Source organism: Leptonotus elevatus, chromosome 5 (assembly GCF_054856555.1).
Source record: "Leptonotus elevatus isolate MCC_2025b chromosome 5, RoL_Lele_1.0, whole genome shotgun sequence".
Taxonomy (NCBI): Eukaryota; Metazoa; Chordata; class Actinopteri; order Syngnathiformes; family Syngnathidae; genus Leptonotus; species Leptonotus elevatus.
Genome location: NC_141243.1, coordinates 25,083,150 through 25,101,525, shown reverse-complemented (window position 1 = coordinate 25,101,525; position 18,376 = coordinate 25,083,150). Strand labels below are relative to the sequence as shown.

The window sequence follows — 18,376 nt, the reverse complement described above, 5'->3', positions numbered from 1 at the left end:
ACATATAGTATGATGTAAAAAAACAACTTCACATAGATGTTATGTTAAGAATGTTTTTCCTCTTCAGCAACCATTGGTCCGTGTGCGTGGCGGGGCCATAATAGGCGAGGGCCGTGTGGAAGTGTTGAAAAATGGAGAGTGGGGCACCATTTGTGATGACAAGTGGAACCTGCTGTCTGCCACAGTGGTGTGTCGAGAGCTGGGCTTCGGTACGGCCAAGGAGGCCCTGTCTGGTGGTCGCCTTGGACAAGGTGGGTTTTTATGAGCACACTCGCAAATCCAAAGAGCTAAAACTCACAGGAGTCAGTGTGCAGTACAAATATGTTCTGGGTTGAAAAGAGAGTAGGCTGCATGATTTTCTTTTATTTTCCAGGCCCTACATTTTTAAACAGCACACTTTTAATTCAAGTAAATTTTCAGTGAGCTGCTTAATTCTGAAAATGGGTCTATTAGTGAGCCGTTCTGAATGTGAAATGTGTTTTTGTGTGTAACAAGTCTGTTGCATGGTCCTCACTACAGGCACGGATACCCGTCGATAATTGTAATCTCCACAAGTCAAAATACCAATGATGCTTTTACTTTGTCTTTATGGACACTCGCTTTTCTGTTCAGACTCTGTGCTAGTTAAGAACAAATAACCACAGACTTTTTTACAACACCCTAATTTTGTTTGTCATTGAATGTGAAGGGACCTTTTCAAAGTGGAGTTAAGTGGTGCTGTAGGTTGATCTTTACAATCTTGTGCTGTGTGAAATTGATTTCATTGACTATTTAAGATGTTTTGTTTGTTGAGTGGATTTTGAAAAAATAATAATATTTTTTTACATTTTATATTCATATATTTTTTTTTTTTCGTTTATGTAGGAGAGGATATTGAAATGTAATTTGCGATGCATCATCAATCTGTGCACACCACTGTAAGACCATAAAACATTTTATTTGTTTACGTGGGTTAGCTGTGCTAGACTATTAGCCATATAAAACAGAAAACACGTTAAAGCTGCTATATGTAACTTTTGAAAACGACATGACTGGAACTGGGGGACTGATATATTTCCCTTCCACTCTGTGTCACTTCAGAATCTGGTTTCGCTGAAAGCTGTCATGAGCCTGAACTATGGTAGTAGCCCATAAGTGATTTTTAAAAAACTGCCGAGGGCAACGACTTGGCAAAACATGCAAAAACATTCAACTTTGATGTCAAGGCCACAAAATATCATCCTGTGGACCAAAAACGGCTCGCGAGCTGTGAGTTTGACATCACTGATGTAACGTATCATTGAGATTAAAAAAATAAATAAATTAAATTCACAGGATGTTGGGACATATGTCACATATATAATCAGTTGACCACACAAACCAGCTGGCGGACAAAAAAAAAACCTATGCAGGAAAGACATATTCCGTGATCTAAGTAACCACTTCTGTAATCATGGCCTCCACTGGAAGGACTTCCTTTCCAGACTCCAGACTTCAGACTTCAAACAGTGCACAATGTTTATACCGCTGGTTGCATGAAGTGTTTTACAGCGTCGTCACTGCACATTTCAATACAAAAGTCGGTTGCTCCACGGAAAAGCTGAAATGTACTGCTGACCCATTGAAAATCACACACTCAACAGATGTTTTACAGACTCACTTTACTTGTCATCACAAAATACAGTGGAAGTAAGTCTAAATTTGAAAACTAAAAGAAAGTAAAGGAATCGAATTGAGCTGGCTACTGCAGCACTTTGTGTAGTGTACCAAAAATTTAACTAATAAAGATTAGATAGCTCTTAATTTGAAAAGAAAAATGCACTGAGCTGTCACCAACAAATGCAATTGTGGATTCTAATCAATATCACACTCGTTTTTTTATAGTACAGTATATCTTTTTAATTTTAACTAAATTTCATGATTATGAAATGACTGTATCAATGACTAAAAGATTCAGCCATATTCCTATTAGTTTAACATTATCCATTTTTATGTTGAATATAAAAACGTAGAAAAAAATATTTTATTGTACATTTTATTGTACATTTAGAACAGATATTAAATCAAACCTATTGAAGTCATGCGATTCTTTACGATTTCAATTTTTAATCGCCCAACATACCTAGTTCAATTATTTACCTTCAATTTAATGTTAACATTACTGTATTTTTTATGAAGTCTAGTATTATAGATACGATACGATACGATACAATATACTTTTATTTTCCCCGTGGGGAACTTTTTCCTGGACTCCGTCCACAGTAAAGAAAAAACAACAGAATAAAAAGAGATAAAATTAAAGTTAAATAAGAAGTGCAGCAATAAGTAGAAGACTTCCCAGAAGTCTTTACAGAAGTATACATGTGTAGAGAAGTACATACATGAGGACTGCATACACCCATATACACACACACACTCCTAAATACATATATATATATATATATACACATGAGTATGTACAACACGGCTGCATATATTCCACACACACAACATTGCACCATATATCTTATTGTACTGAGTTAATGTTGGTTGTTAAGCAGTTTGATGGATGTCGGCAGGAATGAGTTCTTGTAGCGGTTCAGCCTGATTCTGGGGGCCCTGAATCTCCTGCCGGAAGGCAGTAGCTGGAACTCATGATGCAGAATGTGAGTCGGGTCAGTAAAAATTTTCTGTGACGGACCGCTCATAAAGCATCTGTAGGGAAGGATGATTCCTGACCCCCATGATCTTCATGGCAGTCCGCACCAGACCGGCAATCTGTGACCTTGACTGCACAGTCAGGTTGCCGTACCAGGCCGCAATGCCGTATCTGATGATACTTTCCAATTCAGCCCGGTAGAACAACAGCATGATCCTCTGCTCCACTCCATAGACCCTAAGTCTAGTGCTAGTCTCCTTATTGGCAGGAGGCTGGAACGTATTAATGACATTTTCATTAATTTCAATGAAGAAAGATTATTTGAGATATGAGTGTTTTAAGGTTATGAGTCTGGTCATGGAACAAATTAAATTCATATTGCAAAGGCATCACTGTATAGTACACAAGTACTATATATACATTTCGGTGAAGACATTTTCAATTTTGGATAAACCTGTATGTGTGTGAATCTGTTCTTGTGTGTATCATATATTATTACAGCCGTGTTGCAATTTTCAACTTATTTTCCTTTCTGTTCATATGGTCAGTGGCTACACACTGTTTTAATTTAAATGTAGAGATTTTCAAGCATTTTTTTCTTTTTGTTTCCAAGGTATGGGTCCAGTCCATATGAATGAAGTGGTGTGTTCTGGATTTGAGAAGTCCATCACTGAGTGTTCCTTCAATAAGGAGTCTTTGGGATGCAGCCATGAGGAGGATGCAGCTGTCAGATGTAATGTCCCTGCTATGGGCTTCCAGGAGAGGGTGAGTTCAGATTTAGTTGAATCTTTTTTTTTTTTGGAAAAACATTGTCTTCCATTGACTTGCTTTTCAAAGGGATTTGAAAGCATAGTCATACTATGGGTATAAGGCTGAAAGCAAGTGAGTGTGACAAAAGAGGACACACATACGAAGTATCTCAAAGGTGGACAACTATCCTTTTGTTGCATTTGTGCCTGTTATTTGCCAAAGGATATTTTTAAAGAGGTGCTGGTTGAGCTTCTGGCCCACATTAAAGGGGAAAATTTAGTTTGTAGTTTGGTAGTATGAAATGTAACTTTTGTGATATCAGTACTGTAACTTTTCTGACACTACCAAAAGCACATTCAAAGTCTTTTTCACATGCATGAATATCATTAATTATTAATAATAGCATATAATTGACTCATTCACTCCCAGCCATTTTGACTGAAGCAACCCCCTTCGCTCCCAGCTGTTTTACTGGATTTTGACTGATTTTGCAAGGCCCACAGAATATTCTGTTCTATTGCTATAAAAACATGGAACCTACCAAAGAAACAGATTAGAGTCTCTTCTTTCATCAGGAAAAAAAGTACATTTGTATCTGTTTCCACTTTGCAGCAATTATAGCAAAGTTTCATCAATATTCACAAACCTGTTGAAAACGCTGGCAAAAAGAGCTTGTTGCAACATGGCCCTGGTTGATCTTTTGTACTCTGCTGCCACCTGCTGGTCGTTTTGTGTAATAAATACCATTGCTTTAAGCGGCCTCTTCATGTCAGAAGCTGTATCAAAGCCTATTGTATGCTCTAGCTTAAAAAATATTTAAAAAAACGTATAAATGTTTTTAGGTTTGAATGAGTTAAACGGAATTTGAGCACATTTTTATTTCAGACGTTTCTAAATGGTAGTGCTTCAAATTTATCAGTACCCATAAATTATCTAAATTCTAAAAAGGTTAGTGACCCTTCCCTTCTGTATACTTCAATACAATGATGTCATGTAAGTGTCTGTATTCTTTCCAAATGTGCTTCTGTTGTCTGTGAGCCTGCGCATTGTAATGCGATGAGCAATCTTTCTGTCTGTCGCATTGAATCTGCTCAAATAACATACGTGATTTATGAACGTGAGCCTGAAACAATGTGCCTCCGCTGTTGTCCCTATCTGTAGCTGCGTTTGAGTGGAGGCCGGAACCCCTTCGAAGGTCGTGTGGAAGTTCTGGTGGAGAAGAACGGCTCTCTGGTGTGGGGGACGGTGTGCGGTGAGGGCTGGGGAACCATGGAGGCCATGGTTGTCTGCAGACAGCTGGGCTTGGGATTTGCCAGCAATTTTTTCCAGGTATGAGCAGAGGAGCCAGATGAAGTAGCAAGTTGTTGTAGAAAATACAAATCGGAAAACTATTTCACCTAAAATTGATAGTATTAAACAAAACATATACTGGTAATTTGGACTACTATTCACTAATCTTTCAGTCTCTCAGTCTGTCATGGGAAAAATAATAATAGGAAATTGAGTCACATGCTGATTTTTAAATTCATATTTATTTAGAAATATTTTTAAATACTGATTTCAATCTTATGTTGTAGCACAAGTAGTAGTAGTGGTACAGTAGTAAAATAAGGCATTTAATGTGGCCAACAAGAGCTTAGAAGTCCTCACGGTCTAAAACTAAATCAGTGTTTAGCGTAGAGATGGCAAATCCAGGTCCAGAGAGTACAAACGCTGCCGCAGTTTGGCTTTAGTCCCAGGTGCTAGGTAGCTAGCTCCCTAGCTAGCTCCCATGGTCCTCATTTACCTGCTAGGGAGCGAACTAGCTGGCTAGTTAGCTAGCATCAGGGGCTTAAGTCAAACTTGTAGCAGAGTTTTTACTTTCTGGACCTGGATTTGCCACCGCTGGAAGTTAAGCGTGCGTTAATCATAGACCACATACTCAATGCATACTGATTATGTTACCTGCAAAGTGATGCCCCCCAAAAGTTCACATTTTACGTATTAATGTGATAAGTTTCACATTTTAACGTGATAACTGTCACGTAATAGCGTAAAAACCTATAAAGTTTGCCTTACACATTCAGCATAACAAAACGAAGCAATTATTTCCAGTTCTGGTCACTGGTGGATCCTTTGTAGATATGTATGTATTGAAACATTTCTTGACAATGATATGCTATATGTGACCTCACCATTCTAAACATGACATTCTGATTAATATTACATTTGTGGAGTACTAATTATGAAGCGAATTCCAGCCGTTTTTATCCATCTCAGGGGGCTGCCATTTTGCTACTTGCTGTTGACTGAAGATGACATCACAGTTGCTCAGGGCTCAGGCAACGACCAATCACAGCTTCACCTGTTTTCTGAAGATGATTTGTGATTGGTTGTTACATGAGACCTGAACAACTATGATGTCATTTTTACTCGACAAGAAGTGGCAAAATGGCTGCCTGTTTTGTGGCACATATGTCATCTATAGGTAATTTGTAGACAGTCCTAGCCAGTCCCTCCAGAATTTCTCTGGCATTTTTTATGGTTGTTGCGGGCTAAAATAATCAATAATAGATAAAAGAAATTGCCGATGCTATTAAAATATACAGTGCTTAATGAAAATCATAGCCATAACTACTACTATATTTACTCCTCAGAATCATCAACTTCCACTTGCTCTCTCTGAAAAACATGGGCTTTTGTACACTTTCAAATATGAGAGTATGGTGATATAGCTTCAGTTTTTAATTCTACACATATAAAGACGTGTTTAATGATTAATTTACGTCAGAAAACTGCCCAACTCTAGGCTTCACATGCATCATTCACATACAAATGTCACTCCATCGCCTCCATGAGTGTGAGCATATTTCTTTCAACACACGTTTAGCACTCGTAAAATAAGAGAAATACAATTGTTGCCGCTATTAATTACACTAGGCGAGCGTGTCGCTATGACTTACCGGTATCTTTATCGCTGTTCTGGTGCCTGTGGACTCTTGGTAGAACATGATTGTCAACAAATCGCTCCTCATGGCGGCCGTTTTTCGGCAAATCTCGACTGTTATTTTTGATTAATGTCACTTTTGTCAAAGTTGTCAAACCAGTTCCAGGCGAGGACGTGGACTCTTTGCTAAAATGCTAAAATATGCTAAGCCTTAAAGTCCAGAAGGAAAGAAGAAGACCTCCAAAATAAAAGTCACTCTACATTTCAGCTGTCAAGACACTTTTATTGTGACGAGGTCCGACAAAAACAGTGCCTCATTATATCTGTTTATATGACGCAACATTTTCCGATTTGATTTGACCTCTAGCATTCTGTAGCAATCGTTGTGTGTGGGTCACGGGTTGCGTAGTTTCCCATGGTATGGACGGTCTGTGCACGCAACACAGACTTTTGTTTTGGTAAGCTAAGTGCGTTCGGACAGAGCTGTTGTGTTCTGGCGTGGTTACAGCCAATAGTTACTTGCAAATTGTCATTAAAGAAGCTCTTTCCCTCCTTCCGCTCTATTTCAATGTGCATTTAAATCACAGCTTCTCACGATTACGTAAAACGCAATTTAATTGCAAATGCAATTAATCGTTCAGCCCTAATTTTGACCAACTTTTTTGACGTGACATCAACATTCGCTAGTGTTGCAAATGTTCGCCTCTCTGTGGGATGCAGGCTTTTAATTGCATAACGTGTTTGGACATATTTTCCAAAGAATCCCCAAATAAAAAAATAAGTGCGTAACAGTTCATTTAAGATGCCACACTTTTTTCTCCCCCAAGGCAAGAGAAAAATACACTGTAATTCTTTAAAAAAATTCAATGTGTTTTTTAAAGTATTCATTTGTGAGGCCTTGTTGACCTGAAGTTTGATTTAGAAGTAAAACATGTTACTTCTACATTTAATTACATATTTGTGTTTAATTGGAAGATTCCAAGACCATTCAGCATACTTAAACCTTGAGGATGATCAGATAAAGTGCCTTTGTCCCTTAATGGGAGGAAATACTTGAGGAAGCTCCAGTTTGCAAACAGTTGGAGAAAACTGAGTTATACTTTGGGGAAACTGTATTGCGATGCTTTTGCTCTACCTACCTGGAGCCAGGTATGAGAATGACTGTCATTGCATTTGACAGTTTTGCAATGAAGGCAGAGGTGCGGCCTGCAATTTGGATCCCTGGTGTCAGAAATATCACTTTTGGCCCCAGCACTTTAATACCATGAATTGAAAATACTTTAAAAAAAATAATAATAATTTTTATTAGGGCCTTTGTCAGTGAGGGGCCCTTAGAATCATTATACTTCTTTGTTATGGCACCTGTGACTGATCAGGAACATGCTTTTGGTTTATTGTGCTAGTATTCAGGTATAAGTTAATACATTGATATAATTTGTAAAATGTTATAGTTGTTTCTTTTTAAATGTAATCTGTAGTCAGGTGATTAACAACAATAGACTACAGTAAAATGCAGCGATTTCCCTCATCTTATTCCTAATAAAGATGAAAAAAAAATGCCAGAGTGCACTCCGGTGGTCAAAAATAAAATTGCACTATGGAAAAACAATAATAACAAGTACTTACTTACTGGTACATTGATTCCCCAATTTCCATCCATTTTCTACAGCTAGTTTTGTTCAGGGTCACAGATGAGCTAACGCTCATCCCAGCTGTACACATTTGATTGGTTGCTGTGGTCCATTAAAGGGAACATATAGTCAAAATGACATTCACATTCACAGTTATGCACATCTGTAATTTAGTCTTCAATTAATCAAGTTCTTTCTTTTTGTGCTGCTGCCTTTCCCAATTTTTTTTTTCCAAAAATATTCTCAGCTAGATTTAAGTGATTAAATAATTTTCATTTCAGAAAAGCTTATTTCATATTGAAATTACTATTATTATTATTATTATTATTAACCATGACAGACTTTTCACCATCTGTACCATGTACAGTATACATGAATGAAAATTTGTATTCGGTTCATTTGCAAATTAAAAATTCAACATGGTAAAAAAAAAAGTATTTTTATCCATAGCATAAATATACAACCGAAAGGGTGTAGGCAGAAGCAAAAGCTTTTCATTTCATTACATATAACAAATTGCATTACATATAACACAAGGGAATATTGTATTTTTATTAGTACTGGTGTACAGTAATCATGAAAATTATTCCAAGCACTTTATATTCAATTGATTATACAGTGTGTGTGAAACACAATAGCAAATTTAGTTCAAATGTCACTGCTGTACAACAAAATGACCCAGAGATGGATAATATGTTTTTCATGATTTTTTTTTTTTTACTTTGGTGTCTTTTTTATCAACAGGAGACATGGTATTGGCAGGGCGATGTAAGTGCAGACAGTGTGGTTATGAGTGGAGTTCGCTGCTCCGGCACTGAGATGTCTCTATCCCACTGCCTGCACCATGGAGCTCACCTCAGCTGCGCCAAAGGAGGTGGCCGCAATGCCGCTGGAGTCTCGTGCTCTGAGAGTAAGATGAGTCTTTTGCATTTGCAGTTTCAGAAAGTTTCCAGACTGGCGTCACAAAAGAGATTCAAACCAAAACTACTCACTACACACCTCGTGCCAGTGCAAGTCTGGCACGAGGTGTGTTCTAAATCTGCGGATGAACAGGCTAGACCAGGGATCTGCAACCTGCAGCTCTGCAACCATCTTTAGTCCCTCTTTAGTGGCTCCCTGTGAATCTCTAAAAATAAATTATTATATATATATATATATATATATATATATATATATATATATATATATATATATATATATATATATATAGTTTTTTGGGTTAAAATATGATTTGAATGATTTAACAATTTGAACAAAAATGAATAATTAAATATTAAAAGTCCAAATTTGTAAGTTGTCAGAAAGTGTGACAGAAGGTAGATGGAAAAAGTTTTTTTTTTAAATGCCTAAAAATGTCTACAAAGTGACCATAAAATTCCAAAAAGGAAGAGGAAAAGCAGAAAATGACCAATATAATGTACATAAAATTGCACAAAAACTTTTTAAAAAATGACTTTAAAAAAAAAGAAGAAGCAGAAAACATTGAAAAAGTAACTACAAAATGTCCATAAACAAAAATAAATCCTGAAAATTACCATATAAATGTACACAAAATAAAAAAAGCACAAAAGAAAATGTTTATAAAGTAAATACTTAAATGTCCAAAAACAAAATACGGAATCCTCAAAATGACCATTAAATGTCCACAAAATTGCCAACTATGTCAGAAAATTGATAGCAAAAAAGGCAGGGGAAAAAAGTTTTAAAAAATAGCCATGAAATGTCCAAAAACAAAAGAAAAAGGCAGAAAATGACTATAAAATGTCTTTAGAATTGCCAGAAAAGTCAGAAAGTCCATTTGTTTTAAAAGGCAAAAAAGAAAACATAACTATCGAATGTCTAAAAACAAAAAGAAGAAATCCTGAAAATTGAAAATTTACATATAATGTACACATAATTACAAAATAAATAAATAAAATATTTCTAAAAAATAGCACAAAAGAAAATGTTTATGAAATAAAATGTCCAAAAACAAAATAAGAAATCCCCCAAATGACCTTAAAATGTCCACAAAATTGACAACGATGTCAGAAAATTGATAGCAAAAAAGGCAGGGGAAAAAAAAGCCATGAATTGTCCCAAAACAAAAGAAAAAGTCAGAAAATGGCCATAAAATGTCTTTGGAATTGCCTGAAAAGTCAGAAAATCCATTTGTTTAAAAAGGCATAAAAGAAAACACTGAATGTCAAAAAACTAAAATAAATTCTAAAAAGGAACATATATTGTATACAAAATTACAAAAAATAAAAATAACATTTTTTTTTTTTTGCACAAACGAAAATGTTTATAAAATAAATGTAAAATGTCCCAAAACAAAATAATAAATCCCCATGACCATAAAATGTCCCAAAATTACCAACAGAAAATTACCATATGTCCATAAAATTGCCAAAAATATCAGAAATTTGACAGAAAGGCAGAAAAGTCTAAAAATGTCTGATAATATATATATATATATATATATATATATATATATATATATATATATATATATATATATATATATATATATATATATATATATATATAAAAAATATATCTATATATCCAAAAACAGAAGACGAAAAGGTCGAAGAAAATGAATCTCAAAGTATTGGATGCTGTATATTTTCTGTTATAGTGTGGCTCTAATTAGCTCTTGGGCCCTCAGTACATTAGACTAACTCTAACACACTGTTTCGTTCATCACAGCATTCAAAGATTTTGTGGCTGCAGACAGATTTTTGGTTATTTGACAGCAAAGTTTGTTGACCCTGCAAGTTTTTGTTCAAACTTCTAATGCAATGAATTTGTGTTAAACGCAAATAAGAAACAAAATGCAATGACTTGCAAAACCTTATCAGTTGCTATTTGACTAGACATTTAATGTTCAAACTGACAATTGTTGTTGCAAATATTTGCTAATTTTGCATTCGATACCTGCAACATGTTCCAACAAAGCTGGAACGATGCATGTTTTGTCAGTTGTGCAATTATGTCTGTGCACATCCCTTGGCTTCATCTTTCATTTTTGTCCCACCAGCGGCCCCTGACCTGGTGCTGAACCCTCAGGCGGTGGAGCACACCACCTACATGGAGGACAGGCCCATGTTCATGCTGCAGTGTGCGTTTGAGGAAGAGTGCCTGTCCTCCTCCTCCAAAGACATGCCTGCCAACTCCTACCGCCGTCTGCTGCGCTTCTCCTCTCAGATCCACAACAACGGCCAGTCCGACTTCCGGCCCAAAGCTGACCGACAGACTTGGGTGTGGCATGATTGTCATCGGTCAGTTCCTCACGACAGATGCTTGCTCGATGAAGCGCATTCAATTTGGATTGTCTATGTTACTGTTTTCATGCTGGTTTACCATTTAACCAGCAACATGAGTGGGTAATTTTATTTTTGTTGAAAAACATGTCATAGTCCAAAATGTGAAAAATCGTATTTGATCACAAACTGCACTTATATGCCGCTTTTACCAAGGCTAATATTCTTCTTCTTTTTGCATATCAAAGTGTACCAAAACTGTACACGTCTGCTTATCAACCTTCAGAAAGGTTTTCAGTTTAAAATATCTTACTTTCACCCAGGAGCAGGAGATTCTTAAAATGCAAAAACAATTGTTTTTGTCTTGACAGCACCACTCTATCTTTTGTTTTGATGCAGGCTATTTTTGTTCTCACAATGCTGCGTTACAGCTTTGTTGTTAAAACTTTATGTATGTGTTGGTAGGCATTATCACAGCATGGAGGTATTTACTATCTACGACCTGTTCAGTTTGAATGGAACTAAAGTGGCAGAAGGACACAAAGCCAGTTTTTGTCTGGAGGACTCGGAGTGTGATGAAGGTAGGATCTCATCTCTCGATAGGTTTTGTACTTCAGATTGACGCTGTAGTGTCGGTTGAAATAATGAAGCAATACTGGTGGTCTGAAATTACCTTTTAATTCTCCTTTTCTTTGTCTCATACAAAAACCTTACATGCACCCAGCTGGCAAATAAAACAAACATGACGCCATCAATCAGACGAGTTCACATTTCCTCAATACAGATAAAGTCAGGCTAATTCAATTTAAAAGGTAAACACAAACATAAATCGATTTAAAGATAAGATCAATTATTTACCTTGTTGCCACTTTCAACCGGGCTCTTAAAATGTTGGATTCGTCGTGCTTTTCAAACCTCTCGCTCTTTAAGCCGTCCACTACGTTATTCTCCCTTTTCGCATTCCTTCAAAATAAACTTCCCCAAAGAGGAAGTTAGAAAATAAGAGTTCCAACATCAACAGAAATTTAGCAAATAAACCCGTTGACCTTTACAGACACTTTAGTGGCAGCGTTTTAATGATGGATGGATGTAGGTGCTGCCCCCAAGTGGACAAAAATACTACACCTCTGCAGTATCATTTGCAGGAAACGTTTTTTTAAATATTTTTTTTATTTTTACACTTGTGTAGTAAATAAAATCAAATAAAAATGTCAAGTAAATGAGTATAAAACATACAAACAACACACATATTAAGAATGCGAGCCTGCTTACTTTACATAACTTCCAGTGAATTTGTGTTTCTTGGGTTGACATGTTACGTGTCTCAAAAGAAAACAAAAAGAAAAGGCTGAATATACATGCAGTTTTTAATCCTCACTGAAGTGATGTCCCGTGTGGCAGGCAGGCCACAAAGTTTTGTACGGCTAAGTGGAAATATATATTTTTTCTTGTCTTGCAGGCATTGAAAAGCGATATGAGTGTGACAATTTTGGAGAGCAGGGCATCACTGTGGGCTGCTGGGACACTTACAGGCATGACATCGATTGCCAGTGGATTGACATCACTGACATAAAACCAGGAGATTACATTTTCCAGGTCAGTTCACTGCCAACATTTGTCTCATGAAATCTTTTGTTGTTCTACTATTTAAAAAACAACAACGTAAAATGTATTCTCTTTGCAGATAATAATCAATCCAAACTTCGAAGTACCAGAGTCTGATTACACCAATAACATCCTGAAATGTAGATGTCGATATGATGGCCATCGTGTGTGGATGTACAGCTGTCACAATGGTAAGTTCCGGAGATCCTAAAACTTTGTCTGTTTTCATAACGTAAGCTTCAAAAGTCAAGATGAAAGAGAATCCTCCCAAATCCTTAGTTTTCACTCAAAGGTATAATTATGATCATCACTTTTAACGTTTAGATTGTGAGAGGCACATTGTGACTTTATCCATTTTATTGACAATGTACATATAGCAGCCAATACAAGACGTAACCTGCTCTTAATAACAATAAGATCAAGTAGCAGAGCTGTAGTTAGCCATTAGAATGATAACAACACTCAGTAGCAGGCATACCTCAGCCAAGGCAAAACACTTGCATCATCTCACTAAAGTGTAGTACTAGTACAGTACACATGTCACATTTCTGTAGACATTTAATTATATCTGTTTTCATGGGACAATATTGAAGAAATGACACTTTGACACAATACAAAGTAGAGCTTATATCACAATACTGCCATTAATAGCAACAAAAGTGTCCTCATTGCGCACAATTAGTTCTGTGGCTCATTATTAAATGATCAAAATGTAGTGTGCCTGTTTTTTTGGCCATTATCGCTTTACAAAAGTTTGTCAATATGCGTTGGCTAGTTTTTGGATGATGCCAGTCATAACAAAACACCAACAACTGCAATGCCTCCTCCACTGCACTTTGATGCTAACGGAAAGGTACTGTGGTAATTACATGTCTTATGTTATTGATTGTTGCACTAGTTTGTGGGGAAAAAACACATTGTCAGTGACCTTTAAACTTCTGGAAAGGGGTCGTTCCTATGCTACATCCCAGTAGATGGAGGGTGGAGGTCTGTCTGATGCTGCGTGAGTATGTCATAAAGTTTACAAAATTAAAGGAAATACATTAAAATAATGTTTTCTAAAAAAAAAAGTACTGTACTCTCAGGATGCAAAGTGAACACAGCTTTACTGCTACAATGCAAACTATAATCTCGTCCCACAGAGCTCCCAATCTCACACAGACCTTCGCCACAAGATCTTTACAAAGTTTCAGGATGAGCCGTAGAATAGGAAGGTTCTTACTCCTCCCAAAAAATATTTTCAAATTATCCTGCAAAACCTTGAAGCAGTGGGGAGGTAAACAAGCAAAGACATTCTAGTGACACACAATTATAGCAATGAAATGATGAGTGGGAGGAATAGGTCATCACTAAAGGACCTTGTAAGCGGAGGGTGAAGGTTCAACACTCAACACTGAACACTGAACCCGCCCAGATTGTACTTGCAGTCATTGTTTGTGTGTGTATGCAGTGTAGAAAGTGAATGGATTATAATTCATTTGAACTAATAAATGTATTAAATATGGCATACTCGTATTATGCTTTATAGAATGGCCTTCAGTTGAAAGCAGACCTCCACCAAGGCTGAGCAATCGTAATTTGGATCAGCAGTTAACTGCACACCTGGAAAATAGATTCTCGCCGCCAACATAAGATGTGCAGATTTTGTCATTCAATTTGATCTCAAATTCACCAAAAAGTGAAGGGCTATGTTGAAGATATTGAATAATTGAATTAAGCTATCAATGATAACAATGACAATGACGCTGTACTTCTTGAATTCATGTTGAATCTATATTTGCACCAAATATGATGACATTTAACAACATTGCTACGGTAGTAGTTTTTGCACTTTTAATAAAGATGACCTCTTTGGTAGTGGTAATATTTATAGTTCTGCTTATTTTAGATGAACAGATTAAATGGTCAAATGAGTGATCCCGAACAACAAAAGTTCTGCTCATCATTTTTGTGACATGCCTTTAAAGTAGATGAGATGTTGCGTGAGGAAGAAAGTGTTGATTTCAAACTGTCTGTGCTTCTTTGCTAGGTGGCTCATTAAGCGTGGAGTCCGAGCAGTCGTTCCCCGGCCTTCTCAGCAATCAGGTCACCCACAGGTAAAAAGCCCACCAGCCATTCACCCTCCAACAGGGAGAAGCTCTGAAGCCCACAGCCACTACATGTCCCCATCCGTGCTGCCAGCTTCGGCCTTCATGTTATACCCCAGAAAAAAGAAGAAGAAAAGAACAGCTCTAGCGCCATTGTCACCATCCTGCCTGCAAGAGGGCTGTTATGGAATTTGATGAAAAGTGTCATGAATGTAGAGCAGTGGAGAAAAAGAACCTCCTGCAGGGTCCTGGTCGGAAAGCTTTCCTGTGTCATTTACAGTGGAGAGCTCGGTGACTGTGCGGGCTTTCGGCTTTCAAGACCTGCTGGGCCTCCTTCAACACGTTTTCAAAAAGTACATTTTGCATACACTGAAGTGACTGTGGTTATGCCACCATCCAAGCAAAATGGGCCATTTCACTCAGTTGTTAAAGCAAATCAATTCATCCTTTGTTTTTGTCGGAAATTATGAAAAGATCTCTTTGTGGTTATTTAACGTCATTCTAATTTGTATTAAACCCATACTTGACAGCGTGAAGATGCTACAGAGCTGGAGTACAACATGATTGCGGACTCTGGTGAATGATGCCATGGACTCAAATGTCTCCCTATTTAAAAACTTACAACTGTGGATGGGTGCGCTTTCTTCTTTAGTAACTTGCTGTCTGTTTAATCAGGTTTCGCTTTTGGCTTGTTTTAAAACGTGGTTTGTACAATGGTGTGTGAATTCCATGTTATTGTACTTTTTATTATTATTATTACGGTGCTATCAAACTGGCCCTCTATTTTCTGAGGGTCCAGTATGTGTTTTACAGGCTACATTATGTATACTAACAGTATACTTGAACTAAGCATAGGAAATTTGCATTATTTGTTAAAATCTAATAAAGATATGGAGCAAACAAAGAATTTGATGTTCTCTCTTACTTTGATATTTTCCCTACCAAAGGCACTATTTATTGGAGTAAATATTTAATTTTCAATGACAAGAATGATCAGTGTGTAGAAAGTGAAGTTACAAGTCCTGTCTTTCAATTCGTCAACGTCCACTCTAAAGTCTTCAAAATGATCTGCCACTAGAGAGCAGCAGTCACAAACATGACACACAAGTTATAAAATGGTGCAAGACGGACCTCCTGTGGCCGTGTACGAGTACTACACTCTTTTGGAGCCACTGACTGTACCAGTGGTGGACACTTTCATTTTAGGAGTTTAATGTAATAATAATATTAATAATAATAATAAAAGCCAAATTCATTGTATTATTTATTTATTGTTAATTGAATATTTGATCAAATAAATAAAATATAAGGGAATGCATTTAATTTTTTTTTATTGAAAGTAATATCTTATGATTAAAATAAATCACTTAACTGATTAGTTAATTAGATAAATAAATATGACTGAATAAATAGATTTTAATTAACCCATATAATGAAAAACGGCTAAATTAATGCAACAACAATTACAGGACTCTCGTGAATGCATTTTAAGAGGGGACTGGGTTGAAGAGACGATCAACTAAAAAGAAACGAAATGTCAGTATAGCTTCTTGCTTGTTAAATTATGGAGCTGCTGCGGTAAATGATGAGACAAGGAGACAAACGCAAGTCTCTTTTACTCTCCACACTTTTGTACTTAGCATTATGCTATTGGAGCAATAATCAATATATTATATATACAGTACGTGTATTTAGTGGAATATGCTAGTCCAAAGCTCTAACTACCCTGAAAATGGCTACCAGACTAAGGTGTGTCTCTTCTCTCTCCCTGAGACCCTGCAGGTTCCCGCAGGACCGGAAATGGAGCAGGAGGTTCAAGTACATGTATAGATCATTACAGACTTCACGGAAACTAGATCTGTTTTTGGCTGGATTTCAGTTATTGAAACCTGAGGCAAAACTCGAAATATTAAACATTTCAATTGGCTACTGCTTCTACAGTTCCTTTTCGTGTACTGTAGTTAAAAATGCTGATTCTATAACTATCATTGACAACAGTCTACTTTTGGACTCATGGAGACCACTATATATGCATTTTAACTTCAACAACTGCTATTGAACGCTAATTACAACTAGCAAATAAAATTAATTTGATAAATGCAGTTCTATAGCGATAATGTAGAGCTACAGAGTAACATATTAAGACTGCATTTAACAAACAAATTGAAACACAAATATTAAAAGAGCATCATTCACATGACAATCACATTTTGAGTTCCAGAAGAGACTCCGCCCATCCTCGAGATACATACATGATAACACTTCTTGAAGTATTACCTGACAAATGAATAAAAATAACATGACAATGTTGTAAGAAAAACCTTTTTTCCCTATGAGTGTGTAATTTAGTGCCATCTAGTGGTGAACTAATAATTCATTCAATATAAAAACCCACTATTGACTTCAATAATATGCAAACAATGTTATATCACATCAACATAATTTTTTTAATATAATCATTTGTAGGTCTAATAATTTTAATTATATGGCTGGAGCCTCACCTTATTGAACGTCGTTTGCCCCCCCTGGTGGTGCTTGCATCGAGTGTCGGATCGGGTCGACCACCGCTTACCTTCCACAGCTGGAGGCCGACAGGTGGTCGTCACTGAGTCCCATGATTGATCTAATGCTTTGCTCTCGCAAGCTTTTACTAGCTCTCTTTCTTTCTTTCTTTCTTTCTTTACTCACTTCTCCTGTTAGCCGTTCTTGTTAGCTGCTCTGGCTAAATTCGCGCCAAGTTGCCTTTGTGGCCTCAATTCAACACTCAGGAAGGAAGGGATATAAAAAGTTGACCTACTTTTTCTTTCAAAATAATAAAATAGGCCTACTTAAAAAATAAATAAATAAATAAAACAATAATAACACGCACACACAAAACACACTCCGCACCCCGTCATGATAAAAACATGTCAGACTACATGCTGCCTCTCATCTGCCCGGCAGTGAAAAGCGGACATTTGCATGAATTTATAACCCGCACAACCACCCCCTCCAGACAGAATGTTCAAAAGTGGACATGTCGGGGCAAAAGAGGAAGTTTGGTCACCCTTCAGATTGTCTGTTTACAGTCAGACTTGATGTCGCCATCCAGTAAGAAAGGTTTGCTTTCAAGTTCCTCTCACATCTGGTTCAGTGCAACCACTAAGAGTTGCTATACTGTATATAGGACACTGTAAGTTAATATTTGGCACAAAATAGGTCCAGTTGTCGCCAGCTTTTTTTTTTATGTCAAAGTTCCATGTGGTAAAAATTTGGATTCTTCCGGCTAGTTTTCAGTTCATGGTGCACAATAAGGTGGGCGTACCCCCGCCACCCCCATCCCCCCACCCACCCACCCACTGCCATTGATAGCTACAGATGACAAATATGAGTTGTAACTGGCCAGGTTGGCAGTGTATGACTCAGAATGTGGTCATAGCTGCAGGGGGTGGGATGGTTTGTGGTGGTGTTTACTTTTATTTTTTTCCTGAGTTGGCATGAAGAGTTGCTTTAAGAGTGATTTAAAAACATGTTTT

General features: G+C 36.9%; 1 protein-coding gene across 3 annotated transcripts in view; it reads left to right on the top strand.

The window, feature by feature from the left end:
- Window positions 1–15,760, top strand: part of loxl2b (lysyl oxidase-like 2b) — a 48,240-nt gene extending 32,480 nt beyond the window's left edge. For all 3 annotated transcript variants that reach the window (XM_086075197.1, XM_086075195.1, XM_086075194.1), the window contains 9 exons: window positions 68–251; window positions 3,231–3,382; window positions 4,529–4,696; window positions 8,669–8,834; window positions 10,947–11,187; window positions 11,635–11,750; window positions 12,629–12,765; window positions 12,854–12,965; window positions 14,804–15,760. In XM_086075197.1, coding sequence (XP_085931323.1) covers window positions 68–251; window positions 3,231–3,382; window positions 4,529–4,696; window positions 8,669–8,834; window positions 10,947–11,187; window positions 11,635–11,750; window positions 12,629–12,765; window positions 12,854–12,965; window positions 14,804–14,874 — 1,347 coding nt within the window. In that variant the 3' untranslated portion in view covers window positions 14,875–15,760. The remainder of the gene's footprint in view (window positions 1–67; window positions 252–3,230; window positions 3,383–4,528; window positions 4,697–8,668; window positions 8,835–10,946; window positions 11,188–11,634; window positions 11,751–12,628; window positions 12,766–12,853; window positions 12,966–14,803) is intronic.
- Window positions 15,761–18,376: the final 2,616 nt, after the last annotated feature.